At 57.8% G+C, this 18,434-nt stretch overlaps 1 protein-coding gene across 3 annotated transcripts; it reads right to left on the reverse strand.

Annotated features, from left to right (window-relative positions):
- Positions 1-401: 401 nt before the first annotated feature.
- MLXIPL (MLX interacting protein like) lies at positions 402-18,161 on the reverse strand. 3 transcript variants are annotated; one of them, XM_024571504.4, is made up of 17 exons: positions 17,816-18,161; positions 13,917-14,023; positions 10,027-10,109; positions 9,770-9,859; positions 9,416-9,460; positions 8,671-8,869; positions 8,469-8,549; positions 5,283-5,452; positions 3,486-4,014; positions 3,212-3,279; positions 2,987-3,134; positions 2,719-2,831; positions 2,507-2,626; positions 2,216-2,343; positions 2,012-2,135; positions 1,293-1,422; positions 402-1,048 (listed from the first exon to the last, which is right to left on the reverse strand). In XM_024571504.4, exons 1-17 carry the CDS (start codon positions 18,112-18,114, stop codon positions 930-932), a joined length of 2,553 nt encoding a protein of 850 aa, XP_024427272.3. In that variant the 5' UTR covers positions 18,115-18,161; the 3' UTR covers positions 402-929. The 3 variants fall into 3 exon arrangements, with proteins under 3 accessions (XP_024427272.3, XP_045060501.2, XP_045060502.2); XM_045204566.3 differs by having other exon boundaries at positions 2,987-3,137; XM_045204567.3 differs by lacking the exon at positions 9,416-9,460 and having other exon boundaries at positions 2,987-3,137.
- Between the last annotated feature and the right edge of the window lie 273 nt (positions 18,162-18,434).

The following is an 18,434-nucleotide window of genomic DNA, read 5'->3' on the forward strand; positions in this document are numbered from 1 at the left end:
CGAGCCTCTCTGAACCCTCTCCTGGCCACGGAGGGAGGATTTCCGGGACGTGTGTCATCGCTCGCCGGGATGACAGCAACAGTCTAAATCTGGCTGCCCTGCTCCCACCATTGCCCTACAGCAGCCTATTCTTAACTCAGCACCCGGAGGGATCCTGTTCAGAAGTGAACATCTGATCTTGTCCCACCTTTAGTCAAAACCCTCCAGTGGCTTTCCAGCTCAGAGGAAAAGCTAAGGTCCTTCCAAGGCCACTGCCCACTGCCAAGTGACTCTCCATCCCAGAGCAAGATACACCAACAGTCCCCAGCAGTTTTAATTTTTATTGGTCAAGAATTCTTTACAAAACCCACACACATGCATACACGCACACGCACGCACAAGATGCCTGCTTTGGTTTGGCCACTCCCCTGTTATGCGCCCTCCTGGGATCAGAACTTGGCCTCCTCTTCCCAGGCCTGCAGCCCCCCAGGTTACCAGTGAAGAAACAGAGAAAGGGAACCTCCTTTCTTGTTTCTCTGCTCAGAAACAGGCCTGCACCCTCCTTGTTGGGGAGCAGACAGGAGTGACAGTGAAACAGGATTATCCCGTTCCCTCCTTCAAGCTCCCTGTTGCCAATTTAGGCCCCCAAGTGTCACAGCTGCTGAGGCCTTGGGATCATCTACTGGCTGAAGCTTCCCTACCCCCTTTTTGCAGAATGGAAAATGGAAGTCCAAAGAGGGAGCATGAGTCTCCTAGGTCACAGTGTTTGTTACTGGCAGAGCAGAGACTGGAACTCAGTTCTTCCTGGCTTCCAGCAGGTAGGAAAGGGGCTAGGACTCTGCTTCACTCTCAGGAAATTGAACAGCCAGGGCCTGGGGCAGGAAGGAGAACCTTATGCACAAGGAAAGTAGCCCCAAGGCAACTGAGTGAATGGCGGGGTCTGGTCAGCACTATAGCAGTTTGCCAGGGGTGCCCTCTGTGACTGCCCGTGTGGCTTGCTCCGCTATACAGCCTGGGTCCGTCAGGATGCTGGTAGATGTGCTCAGCTGGCGGAGGGAGTTCAGAACAGCTAAGAAAAGAGAAAGAGAGAGAGAGACACCTCTTGGGGTCAGGGCCCCGCCCTTGGATGCTGAAGACAAAAGGGTAGGGGGAGATGCTAGTTCGCAAGGCTGTCTGTAGGTGTCCTGGAGCATGGTGGGATGGCCAAAACCCTAGGCTCTTTTGAAGGCAGGCTGAACCTGGAGTCTGGGCAGAGTGGAATCCTCTGCCCTGAGGCCTAGACATCCCACTGGGCAGGCAGCTGGCTCACGTACTTGGCCGGAGAGCAGGCAGGGAGCAGTGTTGATCCAGCCAGGCCAACGAGGTCTGACGAAGGCTCTGCAAGCTGGCCGTGGACACCATTCCATTGAAGGACTCAAACAGAGGCCGGATGAGGATGCTGAACTGGCTCAGGTCAAGGAGCAGGCCTGTTGTCCAGCCAGTATCCTCACCCACCTCACATGTAGCCCTGGCATCTGGCCCAAACCAGGGAAAAGGCCTGGCAACTGTGAAGCCTTGAACCCCAAGGACCCCCACTGCAGCCACCGGCTCTCCCATCCTGCAGCGCTCAAACCCCTCCCCCAGCTCCTCCACGGCCCTTCTGAGCTGGGCCATCCCCCATCCCCGGGCTTCCTGCCCTGGCTCAGTCAAGAGCTTGACCAGGTAATGGGGTGAATGATTCCATGTCTTCCCTAGGGACCAGCCCACTCATGCCACTCAGAGTTTAGGTCCCAAACTGTCCCTGGGACTTTCTGTAGGCAAGGCTACGGTCCCCCTACCCAGAAGCCCCTTCCTCAGTTTCCCTCTGCATCCAGCCCATCACTGGCAACACTGCTGCCCAAGATACTGAGGCCTGGAAGGAGCGTGTAGAACTAGAGTCCCTTCCCCTGGGAGCAGCTCTGAAACCCTGCCTGGCCTGTGAAGCTGAGTCTGGAGCTAGGCACAAGCCGGTCTGGCTGCAGCACTCACGTTGCCGCTGGCCAAGTGAGGATACTACCCAGAACTTCCAGTTCTGCAGTGTTCGGGTCCGGACATAATCATCAAACATGTCTCGCATCTGGTCGAAACGCTGGTGTGTGATGGGTACCCCAGTAGCCGGAAGCTGCTGCTGGCACAGGCTGGGGGCATGGGGAGGGTCAGGGGTTGAGAGTCAAGCAACAGGCTCCCCTTGCCCTAGCACCTGCAGGTCCCCGCCTACTTAATGGCAGCGTTGAGCTCCTCAATCTGGTCCCGCAGCTGCTGGGCCTCCTCCTGCAAGGCCGCCCGCTCCTGTTGCAGCATGGTGATGTACTCAGCTGTCTTCTGCAGGGTCGTGGCTTTGCTGACCTGTGGGCATTGCCAGTGGGGGCTCAGGTACTGGGACCCACTGAGACACTTGGGGACAGGAAGAGGCAACTGGCTATCTGAGGGTCCTGGGATTTAGTCTTAGGTAGAGGGTCCATGAAGGGCCCTGTGGCTCTGGGGGTGCCAGCCTGGGTTGGGCACTCACCTTGAGGCTGGGCTGGGTGCTGAGCGTGCTCACCAGCCCATGCAGGGTGTCAAACCCCAACTTGATACTGAAGCGCCGCTTCTGCTCCGCAGAGATGTGTGTGATGCGCCGGTTCTCAGTCTTGGGGGTGCAGAAAGTGGGATGAGCCTAGGAAGGACTGTGGGAGCACTTAGGGGTAGCAAAGAGATATTAGGGTGCAGGGATAGTGCCACCTTGTTTTCTGGACGACCCCTGCTCAGGATGGACTGAGGAGTAGAGACTCGGACCCTCGGAGTCCCTGGGCCCAGGATGGAGTTGAGCTCCCCAGACAGTCGTCGCTCACCACCTGTGGCAGAGACAGACAGACCCACAGACAGACCAACAGAGGGGAGAGGGTCCCCTTAACCTGTCCCGCTTGTCCTGGCCCCATACATCGACCCCCCTCTTCTTTCCCCTCCCTCCAACCTCTAGTGTCCTCCAATCCCTGCAACCCCTCTTTACCGCTGGGCGCTGGGGGTGACAGCCGCTCTACTTTGGGGACAACCAGGGGCCTGGGAGGGGCCAGTGTGGCTTGGCCCAGAGGTGGCCGGGGTGGAGTGGGGGCCGGAGTCAGGGGTAAGAAGGTGCAGGGGAATTCAGGGACCGTCTCCTGCTGGGGTGGAGAAGGGTGGAGAGTTGGGGTGAAGCTCTGAGGCTACCCCCCACTCCCATTGCACGCCATCTTACCGGGGATTCTGGGGGCCGCAGGAGGGCGCTGGACACAAGAGGTGGCTTCAGGGCATGCTCAGGCTCGGCTGTGCACAGGCAGACTATGAGGGCCTCTGGGGTCATCTCCCAAGACCCCATCTCTCCACTCCTAGTAGCCCACACCCCGTTCCAGGTTCACCCTGCCCCCCAGCTGAGCCTGCCCCTTAACCTTCACCCTCTGCACCCATAGGCTTCCCACTTCCACATTGGCTTCCCATCCTTCCCTCTGTCAACCCTGCCCCTCCTATCTCACCTGCTGTGAGCAGCTGTGTGAGGCAGGAGCTGTTGCCCCCAGCAGTGCCAGGGGCCAAGGTGGGAGGGCTGGGCTTCCGCCCCCTAGGAGGTGGGGTGGGGGGCTTGCCTCTGGGCTGCACATCTTGGGGCACTGTGAAGTGAGGCCCAAATGGGGACTCTGGATACCCGCAGGATAGAAGGTCCATGGGGAAGGGGGCGGGGGCAGGCCCTGGGCCAGGCTGTCGGGTGGAAGGGAAGGTTGTGGGAGCAGGCAGTGGGGACACTCTTGAAGCAGGGGGGACAGTAGGGAAGGAGGATTTGGGAGGGAAGAGAGTTTCTTCTTGCAGCACAGCAGGAGGCAGAGCCATGGAAGGGAAGAGAGGGAGGGGACAGGGCTCAAGGCCAGGCCCTTTAGCAGGGGCAGGGTACTGGTGGAGGGGTGGGGGTAGGGGATGGGTTGGGAGCTTAGGCTTGGGGTCTTCAGAAAGGAGGAAATCAGAGCTCAGGAAGGCACTGGAGTCCAGGGAGCCAGGGCAGCTGCTCGGAGCCTGGTTGGGGGAACAGAGAGCAGGGGAGAAAACTAGCCTTTATAGCCACCCAGGCAGCCCCCTGCCCTGGCTGAGCTCTGGACTGGGCACTGGGGGAGATAAGAGAAATGATCCCTGTCATTCAGCACACATACCATGGAAATTATAATCTAATACGGGGAGGCAGTGGAACCCATTTATGCACAAATTAGGCACGAGAAAGAGTATTAATCTTCCTGCACACTTTTTTATTCACCAAGTAATTTAATCCATCCATCCATCCATCCATCCATCCATGTATCTGTTCATTCTCTCACCTATGAGCTAGCTCATCTATCTTTCCACCAGTCCACCAGGGACTAACCCATTCACCAACTCATCCAATTATCTGTACTTCCTTCATTCATCCACCATATATTAACCAGCCGCTTATCCACCCACTAGCCCATTCGTTGATCCACCAAACCATTCATCTACGAATTCATTCATCAGCGCATTCATCCATCCAAGCAAGCACTCACCCACCTGTATATACACCAACTCATTTAAGCATCTAGTCCCACCTACAACTCATCTGTCGATTGACTCACCAACACACCCATCCATCCATCCACTCATTCGTTCCCTCACTTGCTCAATCACTGGGATTTCATTTACCCAGTGCTGTTGGTGTGTTTGAACAGTGCTAAGTATGGAAGATGCAGTGGTGAGCGAAACCTAGCCCTTCCAGCAAGGAGCTCACTTTCTAGTCCAGCAGAGCGACCCCTCAACAATAACTGCAATAGTGCCTGAAAAGTCTGACAATGAGGGGAAAGGCATCTAACCCAGCAGCAGGGAGACAACGTCTGAATTGGGTCTGGGAGTTCTTGAGCCAAAATTCAGTGTTTCCTAAACACACACGCTCAGTTTGCTACTTCCATGCACTCGTCTGAGCTTCTCTCATCTGACTGGCTCTCTACTGGTCTCTTCTGTCCAAGCCTGACCTGTACACTATAGCCCAGAACTCCCCCTCCTCCAGGAAGCATTCCACAAGCAACCCAGCCCTTGGTAGTGCTGCTCCATGTTCTTCCTGCCCTCAGCCTAACTCCCCCGTAGCCATCTTGTCAGTTCTGTTTCACGAGGGTCTTTCCTCCCCAGATGATTCTCACCCTTCAGGGGTCTTTCTCCCCCTCCAGTCTCACTCCATGGGCCAAGCAAGCACAGGACTGGGCACCCAGAAAGTACCCAGAATACCTCCTGGATGTGGACAGCTGAGCTGGGCAGGGCTGGGTGGGGTGGGAGGAGCTCACCTGCAGGTGGTTGTGCTCTGGGAGGTGGGTCATGCCTGAGGAGGCAGGGGGCACCTCTAAGCCCAGGATCCCACTGCTGAAAAGGGAGTCAGCCATGGGACTGAAGCTGGGGGGCTCCAGGAAGTTTGAAGGCGTGGCTGTCTGTGGGGGGCGGTAGCTGGTGAAGAAATCTGTAATTCAGACATGCAGAGTGGCAGCAGTCAGGACGAAGGCCATGGCTGGAAGCTGTGGGAGGAGAGCAGGCCTCGTGCCCTGTCCCCAGGCTGGGCTGGGGAGGGGGGGCTTCCACAGGAGATTGTGAAACTGGGAGAGTTTCTGTCTCACTCAGGGGAAGCAGCAACATGGGCTCGGGTGGGATGGGCCTGGGTGGGAGACAGCAGGGGACTGTGTAAGGGGTGTGAGTAGGACTCCAGAAGGAGCCCTCCCACTGAGCCCCACACTTGGCTCATGAGGTCCCCCATTCCCATCCCCAGTCCTGGGCCCTCCCCTTGTCTACTGCTATCACCAGCCCTGCTGGGGACTAGAAGTGGTGGAGGGTAATAGAGTATGCCAGGGAGGGAAAGGGGTGAGGTCCAAGGGAGGAGCCCCAGGGTGACAAGAGTTCAAGAGGTGAGTTAGGGGTGAGAAGGGTCAGGCAGTCAGTGCGTCTGCGGGACAAGTTGGTTTGCTGGAAGGCCAGCAAGCGGGGCCTCAGTGGTAGAATCCAGGAGTGGGGTGAAGGGGCAAAGGGGATGATAGCAGGGATCAGAGGATGGGCTCAGAGTGGGGCTGGAGTGAGGGGTCTGGAAAGCTGGGAAGAGTTGGTGGGGAGGAGGCAGCCAGATTGTTTGAGGTACAGATTGTGTAAACTCCGGGCTATTCTGGTTTTGGGAAGCAGCTGCCTGTGGCCTGACCACATCCCGGGCCTGGGCGCCACCCGCCCGCCCGCTCCCTTCCGGGTACCTTTCTCTGACCCTGACCAGCCTTCAGTCTGTACCAGCTCCCAAGGCCTCCTAGTCTGGTCAGACCCAACCCCATGAGCCTTGATGGGCCCCAGACTCCCAGCCAATGGAGCTGGTAAGGCCTCTCCCTGGAGGGCCCCTTGAAGGAGACCCAGGAGTGGGACAGAAAAGACCACACCAAACCTTGAGCCTGACGGGGGTCATACCTATGTGTACAGCTTATGTGACTCTGGGGCCCACATGTCACTGGGCAGCCAACTCTGCCTGTCAGTGTGTGGTCTCTAGCAGCATCTGTCTGTCTCCCTGTCTGTCCCACTGTCTGTAGCTCCAGGTCTGTGTGCACCTGCCCTGATGTGAGCTGCTGGGCGCATGCATACCTGCCCTGTGCCCACGTCTGTGTGTGCATGTTTTCTCAGCCACACAGTATAAGGGATCTTCTTGCTGTCCTGCTGCCTCCTTTTAACGAAGGGGCTGGGTGGCAGAGGGTGAGCAGTTACTGATCCTCCATTCTCCGGCCCCCAGAAACCACTGGTCTCCTCACGAGGCCCCTTGAAGCCTGGGCTCTGGAACCAGCCTCATCCTGGGTCTGGTCCCAGGATGCCGAGAGCCACAGAGCAGCTCCGTACTCACTGCTGTCGCTGTCTCCCCAGGGCTTGGCAGGCCTTATGGAGTAGCCAGTCCAGCTCATCACTGAGTCACCACCATCCCCTTATCTGAGATTGTGGACACGTCCCCACCCGGCCTTGAGAGACACTGCTTCCTAGCCGTAGCCACCCACTGAGACTCTCCTTGGTCTCTGTTCCCTCCACCGGCCTACCATCCTCTCCCGGAGCCCTTCTCTTACCCAAGCTCCCTCCCCTTCTCTGAGCACCCCTCACCAAGCCCCTTACCCCTCACTGAACCCTGGCCTCTCCAGCCCCTTCATTGGGCTTCCTTTCAAGTGAGGAGCTCTTAGGGATAACCAAAGAGGCAGCCCCGGTAGCCCTGGTGCTCCCTGCCCTCCAAGTGCATGGAGCACTGGAGGGGCCGCACCAGCCATCTCTTCTGTATGCCGCCCCCTACAACAGGCTGCCCACATTCGCCCCCCACCCCAGCAGTCACCCTGGGCTGAGAGAAGTCACTTCCTAGCCCCAGGTTTTGCCCAGATCCCGGAGTGGGGGCGGTTGAGCTCCTACCTGTGGCAGGGGTCTGTGTGCCCAGGCAGGGCCGCGGCCCTCCCAGGCTGGTCTGCTCCCAGGGCACTGCCATCAACACTTCTGCCCCCTCAGCCCCCACCCCTGTCCAGGGCTGAGGCAGGGGTGGGGGTGGTTCCTCATTCCCTAGTCCCCGCCCCATAGGCCTCCACCTCTTGACTGACAGGCCCAGGACCCTGTGGGGAAGGAGTGAATGGGTCACCGAAACTAATCCTTTATCCCAGGAGTCCCTTTCTGCCCCTTGGCCTTGGCTGAGCCCTGATGTCTACCTGATCCCTAGGATGGCTATGAAGTCCCCTAAGTGTATGAATATCAGGGGCAGTCTTCAAGATCTATAGCTATGTGAGGAAAGCAACGTGGGGAAGTCTACTGTAGAAAAAAAAACAGGCATTTGGCCGCGTGTGCTCATTTTACACAGACATGAGCATCTCTGGAAGGACATACTCCTGTGACCTGGTGGCCCTGGGGTCAGGAGAGAGAGGCAAGGAAACATACCAAAAAAAGCTTTACTAGATACAATTCCTGAGATTTTCTTAAAAATAAAATAGGAGAGGAGAAATGGGTGATGTCTAGATAAAACAAGACTGGCCAAGAGCCGATAAATATTGAAGTTGGTGATGGGTACATCACCATGTGTACAGTACATGAGGATTCACTGAACTCTCTCTCTCTCTCTCTCTATGTATGTTTGAAATGTTCTTTAATAAAGATTTTTAATGAATTATGTAAGTAAATAGGCCCAAACAAATCACAGTCCCTCTGCCCCCTTAGAGAATGCCAGCATCTGCTGCTTTCCTGGGAGCTCCCAGAGTCCAAAGCTTCGATGACTCTGGTCCCCTGTTCTTTGCCCAGGAACTGGGCCTGGCTCTGCTCTCACCTGAGGCCACACCAACTTCATCCCAAGGCCAGACCAAAGGGACACCAGGAAAATCTCTCAGAAGTCACCCAGACCATCCACTCTTCCAGAGGGGCATGGAGCTGGCCTGAGGTCAACATGGGGCTCTCCTCACACTGACCCTGCCCTTCCACCCCAGGGGTGGGGCCTGCCCCACCTGAGATCTCCATGAAGTCGTCCAGGCTGGGCTGCAGAGGTGTCAGTTCCGGCTGGATCATGTCAGCATTGCCAACGTAAGCTGGAGGGGGCAGCAGTGACATCAGGAGCAGCGGGAAGGTGGAATGGGCGCACTTGCCCTGGGCCACCCTCCCTTCACTGCCTGATTCTCACAGGCCTCCTTTCCTGGGTACAGGCCTCACCGTCCTCGGGTGGCAGCTGCAGGGGCGTGGAGCTGGGCTGGGTCGTGGTGAAGAGCGTGTCAGAGATGTCCGACAAAAAGGAACCAAGGTCCAGCAGCTGCCCCCCGGGCTCCTCCGCTGGGCCCCCCAGCAGCACGGGCACCACGCTGGAGAAGAGCTGCTCACACCATTGCTCCGGTGGCTGCCACCCTCCCTCCGCCTAGGGAGACAGAGGCGGCAGTAGCAGCCCAAGGGTTCTGCTGCTCCTGCTTCTCCTCAGACTGGGGACACAGGGGTGGCCCACTGCCCAGGCCCTTCCATATCACCCCCTGCCTGGGGGAGGAAGTGGCAACCTGCCAGAGGGCCTCTCTTTGCAGTCCCTCCTCACCCCTCTCTGGTGGACCCAGTCTGCTGCCTGGAAGGCTGCGGCCACCCCGTTGGCCTCTAACAACTACCCACAGGAGGTAGACCAGGAGGGCTGCAGAGGAGATACAGGTACTCCTCCTGCTTTCTGTACTTTTTCCTGCCAGGGGCCCTAGTTTTTAGGACCCTTTATTCCTCCATGACTCCCCACCACTTGCGCAGTCAACCAAAAGGCTTAGGGTCTTCCCACTACCGCTCCAAGGGGAGAAGGGCTTAATTAATAAACCAGGGGATGGGGGCCATGCCCACTTCCCTCATGCCCCGCCCTCACATCCTGCCCCTCTTCACCAGTGCTTCCCCGCAGAGGGAAGCTGTCGATTTTCTGGCTCCACGGAGCACCCACCTGCTTTGGGGCCAGGAGATCCCCTTCCCTGCTGGACTTACGGAGCTGCAGGAACAGAGACGTGAACACTGGATTCCTTGCACTTCCTCTATCACCCCCCGCCAAGGCTTCCCCTACTCACAAGCTCCCCCAAATCAACAGGATCTCCCACTTCCCTTAAGGAGTTCCTCCGCCCTGGGAAGTAAGGAGACTGCGAGAATATGCTATAGCCACACGGTGGCGCAGTCAGCCTGGGTCTTAAAGGAGGGTGGGGTAGGAGGTTGGGGGAGCTCCTCTAGGGGTCTTCGAAGAGAAGCAGTGGCCAAGCACCGGCAGGGGGAATGGTTTAGGGCGTTCCCTGGCGCCCCCACTGACCCGTTTCTTGTAGTAGATGCGCCACTTGTGGTACTCGCGCATCACCACCTCGATGCGCCGCTTCCAGTAATTCCCCTCCAGGATGACGGCCTGCGGAAGGCGGGGAGGAGGCTCAGCGCGAAGGGTAGCACTGACTTCACCCCTCACTCAGTCCCGATCTGGGCCGGGCCCTCCTGCCCAGTGCGGGGAGAGACCGGAGCGAGGGGTCGGGTTTGGTGGGGAGGCAGGTGGACGGTGGTCCCCTGAGTCTCAGCTACCTCCGGTTTCCGGTGCTCATCAGCCTCAGGCCCCTGCAGGGGGGTCACGAAGCCACACACGGGGCTCTTCCTCGTCTCCACATCTGAAAGAAGGGGGCCAGGTCAGGGGTGCCTAGCTCCCTCTTCTTTCACCCCAGGGGGGCTGGAACTTGTGTCACCCTACGGAATCCTGCCTGGTCTTTAATGCTCAGATTAAATGCCACCTCCTCCAGGAAGTCTTCCTACTTTCTCTAGCGCTACCAAATCTTCCTCTTCTGCCCAGCACTGTGAAACTAACCGGGCCTAATAGGTGTGAAAGCAATGCTTGCTGAATGGAATTGGGGAAACAGAGAGTGAGCTGTCCCAAGAACATCCTGGTTAGACTGGCAGGCCAACAACGGCCCAGAGCCCTTGGTCCCCTGCCTCAGGCTTCTTGGCACTGCCCACTCTGATCTCAAAGAACCATGCCTTGTCCATTTCAGGCCACCTACCTGAGCCCTTTTTTCACCTCCTCCACTCCCTTCCCTGTCTCTAATCCTGATCTCTCTCCAGGCTTTCCTTTGTGCCTGTATACACATTCCAGCTTCTCCTTTACCTCCCAACCCTTCCCCTTCCCTATGCTGCCCACAAGTGCGCCCTATTGCTCTCCCCTTGCCTTTCCTTCCAAAGCCCCCTCCACCTCTACACCTCCCATCCCGTCTCCACCCCCTGCCACTCAGCACCTGCCCTGCGCCCACCCCCACCCACTCTCATCCTGCCCCTTTCCAGCTTCAGACCCACTTCCCAGTTGCCTATGGACTAGGATGTCCCAAAACTTTCCACTCTTGGGTGTTTGGGGAATTCCCTCCCCAGCCTGTGCCTCCTCTGGGCTGCCAGCACTGCCTCCCAGTCACTAAAACTCCCATGGACTCCCAGATTCCTGTCTCATCCAGGGACTAACCATCTTAACCCCAGGGATGTATGACCTTTCTTCCAGTGTCCCCTCCGCTCCATATTCTCACTGTCACTTCCTAGTCTGGTGTCATTTCTCACCTTGACCTCTCTCACCCCAGTCTCACAGTCTCCAGCCCATCTTCCTGTTGCAGCCAGGTCAATTCTTCCTACGACACAGTTCAGGCCAGAATCCCTCCAGGGCTCCCTAAACCTCCATCATAAAGTCCACATCCCTGAGCCTGGCTTTCCATCCCTCCACAACTAGTCCCATGCTTCTCCTGCCTTTCTGTCTCCTTCATACATCTCACCTTGAAGCCAAACAGCTCTCCCACACAGCCCACCCTCTCGTTGTTTTCTGCCTCACCTGCCAGCCTGCTGGGAGAGCCCAGAGCAGTTACTCTTCCAGAAGCCTTCCATCCTCTGAAACCCCACTGGTCACGTCTGCCTCTATCTCCACCCGCCTTGACCATTTTTCTGCATGCTGGCCTCCCCACAGGGAGTGAAAGCAGGAATTGTGCCCTGTTGCCTAGAATCCCTGCACCTGGCACAGAGCTTGGCACAGAGCAGGCCTCCAAAGCCCTGAGCAGTGACTTTTTCTGGAAGTCTTGACAAAAAGGACTTCAGGTGTGCCCATGGAGGCCCATACTGCTGAAGCCCTCAGCAAACTTCCTCTGGGACAATTGACACAGAGGAGCGAGACTACCTGAACACGAAATTTTGGGGGACTCCAACATCATTTACAAATTTGTACCCTAAAGGTCATTCTCCAAAATGATCCCTATGAGACTGGAGAGGGTTGCTGAGCCCAGCGGGACAGAAAGCAAAAGGATAGGCCCTACATGCGTGGACTCCTGCAGGATGAAGGGTCTCAAAGAGCATCTCCCCAGCTTTCCAGATGAGGAAATGAGTACAGGGAAAGGGTAAGTTTGCCCAGGGGCCTGGGAGAGTCAGGGTGGAGCAGGCCTGGCCTACTCGCCCCTTCCCTGCCCAGGGGCACTGTGATGGCCACAAAAGGGCAGGCTTTATTTAACAATGAGAAATCCGTCCATTCACGCAGCAGCCTAGCCCCTGGCACCTACACTGGGGTAGATGCTGGGACAGAATCCACGGATGACTCTGGGGGCTGAGCTTAGCAGCCAAGATGAGGAAGGCACACACATGATGTGCTAGTATCAGGCAGGGAGCCTGCCCATGAGAGAGGCACAGTGCTCTGGCAACTCAGGAAATTGAGCCGACCTGGGGGAAAGAAGGGGTCCTGGAGGCTGGGAGCCTGCAGAAGAGCGGCAGGTATGTGCGTAGAGGGACGAGCCAGGAGGCCCTCCAAGTCACCACCCCTCTCTCTTTTCTGACCCCCCCCCCCCCCTTTCTGAAGCCTGCCTCCAAACTTTGGGTTCTCAGGGAGGAGGAGGAGCCGGACATTTGTTCTCTACCTGCCCACGCTCTTGCTATTACCACAATAGCAGTGACAGACCCCTGGGCTCACCCTCAGCAGCCCTTGTGTGTGTCTGCCTGGTGCGGAGAGATGTGATCACACCGAAAACTCACGGCAGACCTCAGCAGTGGGACCTATTGTTAAGACGAGCAAGCTTCGGCTAGGCGGGGCTGAAAGTCCACATAGCTAGGTCATACTAGAACTTGACTCAAACCCACCTCTGTCTGACTCAGAACCTGGGGTCCTTCCAGCAGCTTGTACAACAGCTGGAGCCCGCGGTCTGTCTGGGGAGTGCCCTGGGTTTGCATCCTGACCAGCTTTGTGGGGCGGGGGAGACAGACAATGACCCTGATTCCCCTGGCCGGTCAGCTTCCCGGCGTGGGCAGGCCAGTTCCCAGGTGAGGACCGGGAGCCAGCCAGCAGGGTTCAGTGAAAAGAGCGCTGCGTCCAGAGTTGGAGAGCCCAGGACTTCCCAGCCACAGCTCTGCTCCTTTCATGCTCTGTGACCTTGAGCAAGTCACTTGCCTTCTGGGCCTCACTTGCTCATCTATAAAATGAGGGTAATAATACCTATATCCCAGGGTTGCTAGGAAGCCTCAAATAAGATGATTTATGAAAGTGCTAGACACATAGATGAATAGAAACCAAAAACACTCCCTCTCTCTGCCTAGGTGTAATCTAGTGCCCCCCCCCAACACCGTGTGTGGTCCCCCTGGGCCATCTGTTTCCGGGTAGCCTTTGATCACAGCAGGACCTAACTGAGCTTGACAAGGTCCCTACACAGGGCCGGCTAGTCTGACATCTCTCAGCCTCTGCTGCCTCACTAGGGGGCAAGGTGGGGAGGTACTCTATCCCAAAATGAATGACCTTCTCAAGGGTACCTCAGATTCAACCATCATTTACAGAGCACTTTGTGCCAGGCCTATTCATACCCATTATTCCCACATTAATCCTGAAAAGTAGGACTACTGGCCTCATTCTATAGTTGAGGAAACAGGTTCAGAGAGGTTAGACAACTTGCCTGCCGTCACACAGCCAGCAAGGGGCAGAAACAGGGTGAGAAACCAGCTCTGTGTACTCCAAGTCTGGAGTCCCTTCTACTCTACCTCATGGCCTCTCTGGGCTCCCTCCTGCAAAATTCCGTTGGGGGCACTTGGTGGGGGTTCAGTAAGTACTTTAATGAAAGGCTGGAAGAGACCCAGGGCAGGGTCCTCAGTTTCCCCATTTGCAAAGTGACGGGATTGACCCAGATAGTGTCTAACACCTCTTTTAACACTAATGGGATGCAGAATGGGCCTTGAACAGCTCACCAAACCTCCGCCCACTGTAGGACTTCCAAGGGCGAGAGCACTCTTAGAGACATACTCCCTAAGACTCCCTGGGGGTCAGAAGCCATCCAGGGTGCTGGTGCTGGGCGCTTGGTCTCCCCCAAAGCACTCTGTTGGTGCTAGCTGGGGAATTCCTGGGCAGCCATCCCCCGATTCCCCCACCCCACACCCTACTGCATGCAGCCCTTCCGCTGGGCACGCCCATGGCGCCCACTCACACTGGATATACCAGGCCCTCCAGATGGCATTGTTGAGGCGGATCTTGTCTCGGCAGAGCAGCTTGAGACCTTTGAAATTCTTCCACTTGGGAGACACCAGCTTACCACTGTCGGAGAGAGAGGACTGGGTCAGGGGGGTGGCAGAGAAAGGGGAAGGTTGAAGGGGGCTTCTGCAGGGGCTGGCCCTACACTCTTTTCATGTGGTAGGAACTCTCTATGGTGGGCAATTTGAGGGACCTTCTCAAATCTTGCTCCTCATTCTAACCTGCGTGAAATCCCGTCCCTGAAAAGTTGAGCCTTTAAAACACCCTTCCAGGTCCCCACAAGGGGCCCTTGTGTTCTTTGGTGAGATGTGCTTGTTAATCTACTACCTGAACTAAGGCCGGGGCTGGGAGATATTTATCAGCTTAGTCCTCATTACAATAACACCCAGCGGCCTCACAGGCAACTAGGGTGGGTTCTGAGATACAGTTCTTATTGAGGAAAACTGAGGATCAGGAAGGGAAAGGGACATGCCCAGGATCACATGGCAGAGACTCACTTGGGCTTTTTCTTTGCCAGTCTTGCCGGCCTCCTCAGGTCGAGGGGAAGGGCAAGGCTCACCTGGGTGGAGAGGAGGCCTCTTCCCCAGAGGTAAGCTCCAAGCAGTCAGTCACTGCCTTTTCATTGCCCTGCTGGTGTCTGCCCAGCCCAGAATCCTGGGATGGCAATCTGGACTGAGCTGGAAGGGGTGCCCCTTCTCAGGGGTGTGCCCGAGACAATACTATTAGGGCCCAAAGGAAGGTAGCTAGGATGGTGGAGTGGTGAGCAATGGGGAGATAGCACCGTGACCCGGACCCTAGCAGTCAATCAAATCCATGAGCTGAAAGGGCTCTACACAGGTGAGGGGCTTGACCCTCAGGGTCCTGCTAGGCACAGGCCAAGTCTACCACCACCAGGGAGCTGACCTAGGAGGTTAGGATGTTCAGGGTCTTAGACCCCAGCATGTCCCTCCCTCATGGGCCACCAGGCAGGGCTGTATACCAGTACCCTCTGGCCCACCTTCTCCAACCTTTACACAGAAGGCTGAGGCCTCAAGGCTTAGTCTTGCAGAACACTACACCTGCTGTCCCCAGGGGCCTCTCCCTCATCCTGGGGGTAAGAGGTGGTGGGTGGCAGTGTGACTCCTATAGCCCCTTGGGCGCCTAGGTTACTGGGTCTCCTCTGCTCTTTGGTCTCCAAGCTCCTGGAGTGCCCATGGCCTGCAGGCCTCATTACCCAAATAGAGTACATAGCTTAAGTGCACAGGCGTGCTGGCTGGCCCCCTCTCTCCTAAGTTAGATAAACACCATCTGTCTGGAGAAGTGGGGGGGAGAGGGGGAGGGGACTCTCACGACTCCTGGGCCAGTTTCTTTTGTAGCACTTGGTGGGGAGGGAGGTCGCCTCTGGAGTTTATTGCCCCTGCCTGTAACCCAGCAACCTTCCAACCCACTCTGATCACCCAGTGCCCCACCCCCACCTTGCCTGTCCTTCCTTTTCCTGAGGTTACAGTGTTTGTGGCCAGGTAGGGCTAGGGGAGATGAGACAGCGACAATATCTAAGCCTGGGAGGAAAGGTGCTGGACCTGTTAGCTGGGAGGGAAGGAGAGGAGCCCAACCTGGAGCAAAAGGCCTGAGGGTTCAAGGACTGCTCCTGACCAGTAGAAAATCTGAGTCTTGGGGATGGGAGGGGGATAACTCAGAACTGTGAGTTCAGTTACTCCTACCCCCACACATCTCTACCTTGTAGCAATTCCCTTAGAGTCTCCTTGACAGAGTCCTGCTTACTCCCCTACTTCCCTGAGGCCATTCTCTCCAGAGCTCTGATTATAGCTCTGGCCAGCTCTGACGGTGAATAAGTGTGTTCTTGGAACTTCCAGAACCTGTCTCCCTGGGGCTTCCACCCACAGAACCATGGAACATGCGGTTCCTCCTAGAAGAGAAGTCCTTCCTCTGCCCACACTGCCCTTCTGATGGTGAAAGCTGGCCAGGCATCCGCAAGCTGTCCTCTGTGTCAAGCTGGCCAGTTCCTCACAGCACCTCCGGACCCCTGCCTTGCTGTCTCATTCCATCCACTCACTCTCTTGAAGCACCCTAGAGATTGCTTCCACCATCCTCGACCCTCCAAGGAACCCTATAGTTAGGGGCCTTGAGGGCTAAAACACTGTCCCAGTCTGAGCCCTGGTTTTTTTCTCTTTCAAATGGAGGGACCCAAAGGCTCCTCCAGTACTAAGCCACCTCCATCCCTGGAGCAGGCCAGAGGGAGCGAATATTCTGGGTGTTTAGGGAGAAAGCACAGCCCTCTCCATCCCAGCTGCTCCTGACTGGGGTCACACCACTTCCCCTCAGCCTCTTAGTGGGAGCAATTCTTGGAATCTGCTCTGTCCCCTACCTTGCCACCTCCCCTGAACCTTCCCTTTTGGACACCCATGGTCTGGGGTGGGGGTGTGGGGTGTGCATTAGCTAGCCCAGGTAGAGAGGTGTGTAGTATAAAGTGAGAAGCTGAAATTGAGAGTGGGTGGGGAATGGGGGGACCCTGAGGGAACCTGGGGAGAAGGGGTGCCCGTTCTCAGTGCACCAGGACCTTAAATGCCCTGTTCCGGCGGTCTGTGATGGGGGTGGGGCAGGGGGTGGAAGGGCTGGGAATTTGAACTTTCCACATTGGTCTGGTGCCTCAGACGGTCAGGTTGCAACATGACCTGGGCCCGGGGCCAGAGCTTTAGGGCCAAGAATACATGCCTCCAGCCCATGGGGTCGTGGCTGGGCTGCCGCTTTTGGGGGTGGGCAACACTCCCCCGCAATCCCCACCCCAGTTCCGGCTCCCGGTCAGAGCACCGAGTGCCGGTCCGTAGACAGCAGTTCTCTGAAGGGGAGGAGTGCCACGGAGGAAAAGGAATATTGCAGAGAAAAGACCAAGGCCGGCCTATCCCCCTTTATCCCCTGCGGTTTTCGGTTGATAATTTATCCTGGCCCCTCAGCTCCGGGGAACTTTGCTCCAGGGCAGTGGGCCAGGACCCAGGTTCGCACCCTCCCCTGGGACGCAGGCGTGGAGCTGGAGCCAGGCGGCTGCGCTCTGCGGTGCGCCAAGCAGGAGTCCCAGGAAGTCTTAGGCGCCCAGCCTCGCACAGAGACTGGGGTATGCGAGCCCAGGCCTCCCGGGCGCCAGCCCCTCACGGCCTGCAGCACCCCCTGCCCGGCCATGGCTGGGAAGCTCTGCTCTGCAAGATGTGCCCCCCGGGTCCGCCTGGGGAATCCTCCTCCTGCCGCCCTCGATCTGGCAGGTCAAAAACAGGTGTCCCGGCAATTGCGGGGGGGGGGGGGGGGCGGGGGTGCACAAGGGGAGACTGGGTTTCAGTCGACGGTTGGCAACGAATTGGGATAACCGGGATAACCGTTGGGCAAGAGGCGTATCGCGAGGGTGCAGAAATAGAGTGAGCGTGGGCTGGGGCTGCTGGGGAGGGTGTGGAAGGCTGCAGGTGATCGGGTAGAATGGCCCCCAGGTGGAGGGGGGTGGTGGCAGGATGGTTTAGGGTCCTGGGAGCGTGAAGGATGCCTTGGCATCTTTGTGGGCAGAGGAGTGGGGATGGGGAGGGGGCCCCCGGTGGGCCTACGGAGGTCAAGGTGGAAGGCAGGCGGTCTGCGCCCTGGGGAGAGTGATAGTCGTGAGGGCGGGAACCAGAAGGTGCTCAGGCCCATTGGGGATCAGCAGGCTGGGCCGGGGTCAGAGGACGCTCGGGGCGGGAGAAGGGGGAATCCAGGATGTGGCCGTAGTGTTGGAGAGCAGCCAGGGACCAAGGTTCGGGGCGGGTGGAGTGTCCGGGGCCCCAGCGCGCGGTCCCGCCATGGAGAGCCGAGGCCGTCGGGCCCAGGAGCCGCCCTCACCTGTAGGCCAGGCTCATGCACTCGAAGAGGCGAGTGAGTGTAGGGTCGATGCTGCGCGGCCCGAAGTCGGCGAGCCCCACGGGCCCCTTCTGGTCCCGCCGCCGGGTCAGCGTGTCGCTGTGCGGCGACGACACCATGAAGTGACCGCTGTGGATGACCTGTGAGCGATGCAGCCCGCTGACGCTGCGGCGGGTACTCGGGTCCTCCGAGTCTGTGTCTGAGTCCGAGTCCGGGCTGGGGCCGACCCGTGGGCCCTGCAAACCCGCGGCCAGACCTGCCAGCGCCCGGGTCGTGGCCATCGCTGCTGCCACCTCGCCTACGCTTGGTGAAGCCGCAGGGCCGCTACCGTGGCCCGACAGACCTCATTAGCATCGCCCCGCCCCTCTGTCCCAGTAGGTTGCTGGAGGAGGCGGGGCCGCGGGTCCCCGTCGCGAAGGAGCGGACGGGGGCGGGGCTTTAATTAACATAAAACATCACGTGGGAGCGCTCCGGAGCCCCTTGGAGGATTCAGTCCCTATCTTCCCAAACGCCGTTCCTTCTGCTGTGACCGCTTGGACTTTGGTGGAACTGCCCCTACTTCGCCCAAGAGATGTCTCAGGATTCGATAAGTCATGCACAC

Source organism: Desmodus rotundus, unplaced genomic scaffold (genome assembly GCF_022682495.2).
Source record: "Desmodus rotundus isolate HL8 unplaced genomic scaffold, HLdesRot8A.1 manual_scaffold_244, whole genome shotgun sequence".
NCBI classification, from domain to species: domain Eukaryota; kingdom Metazoa; phylum Chordata; class Mammalia; order Chiroptera; family Phyllostomidae; genus Desmodus; species Desmodus rotundus.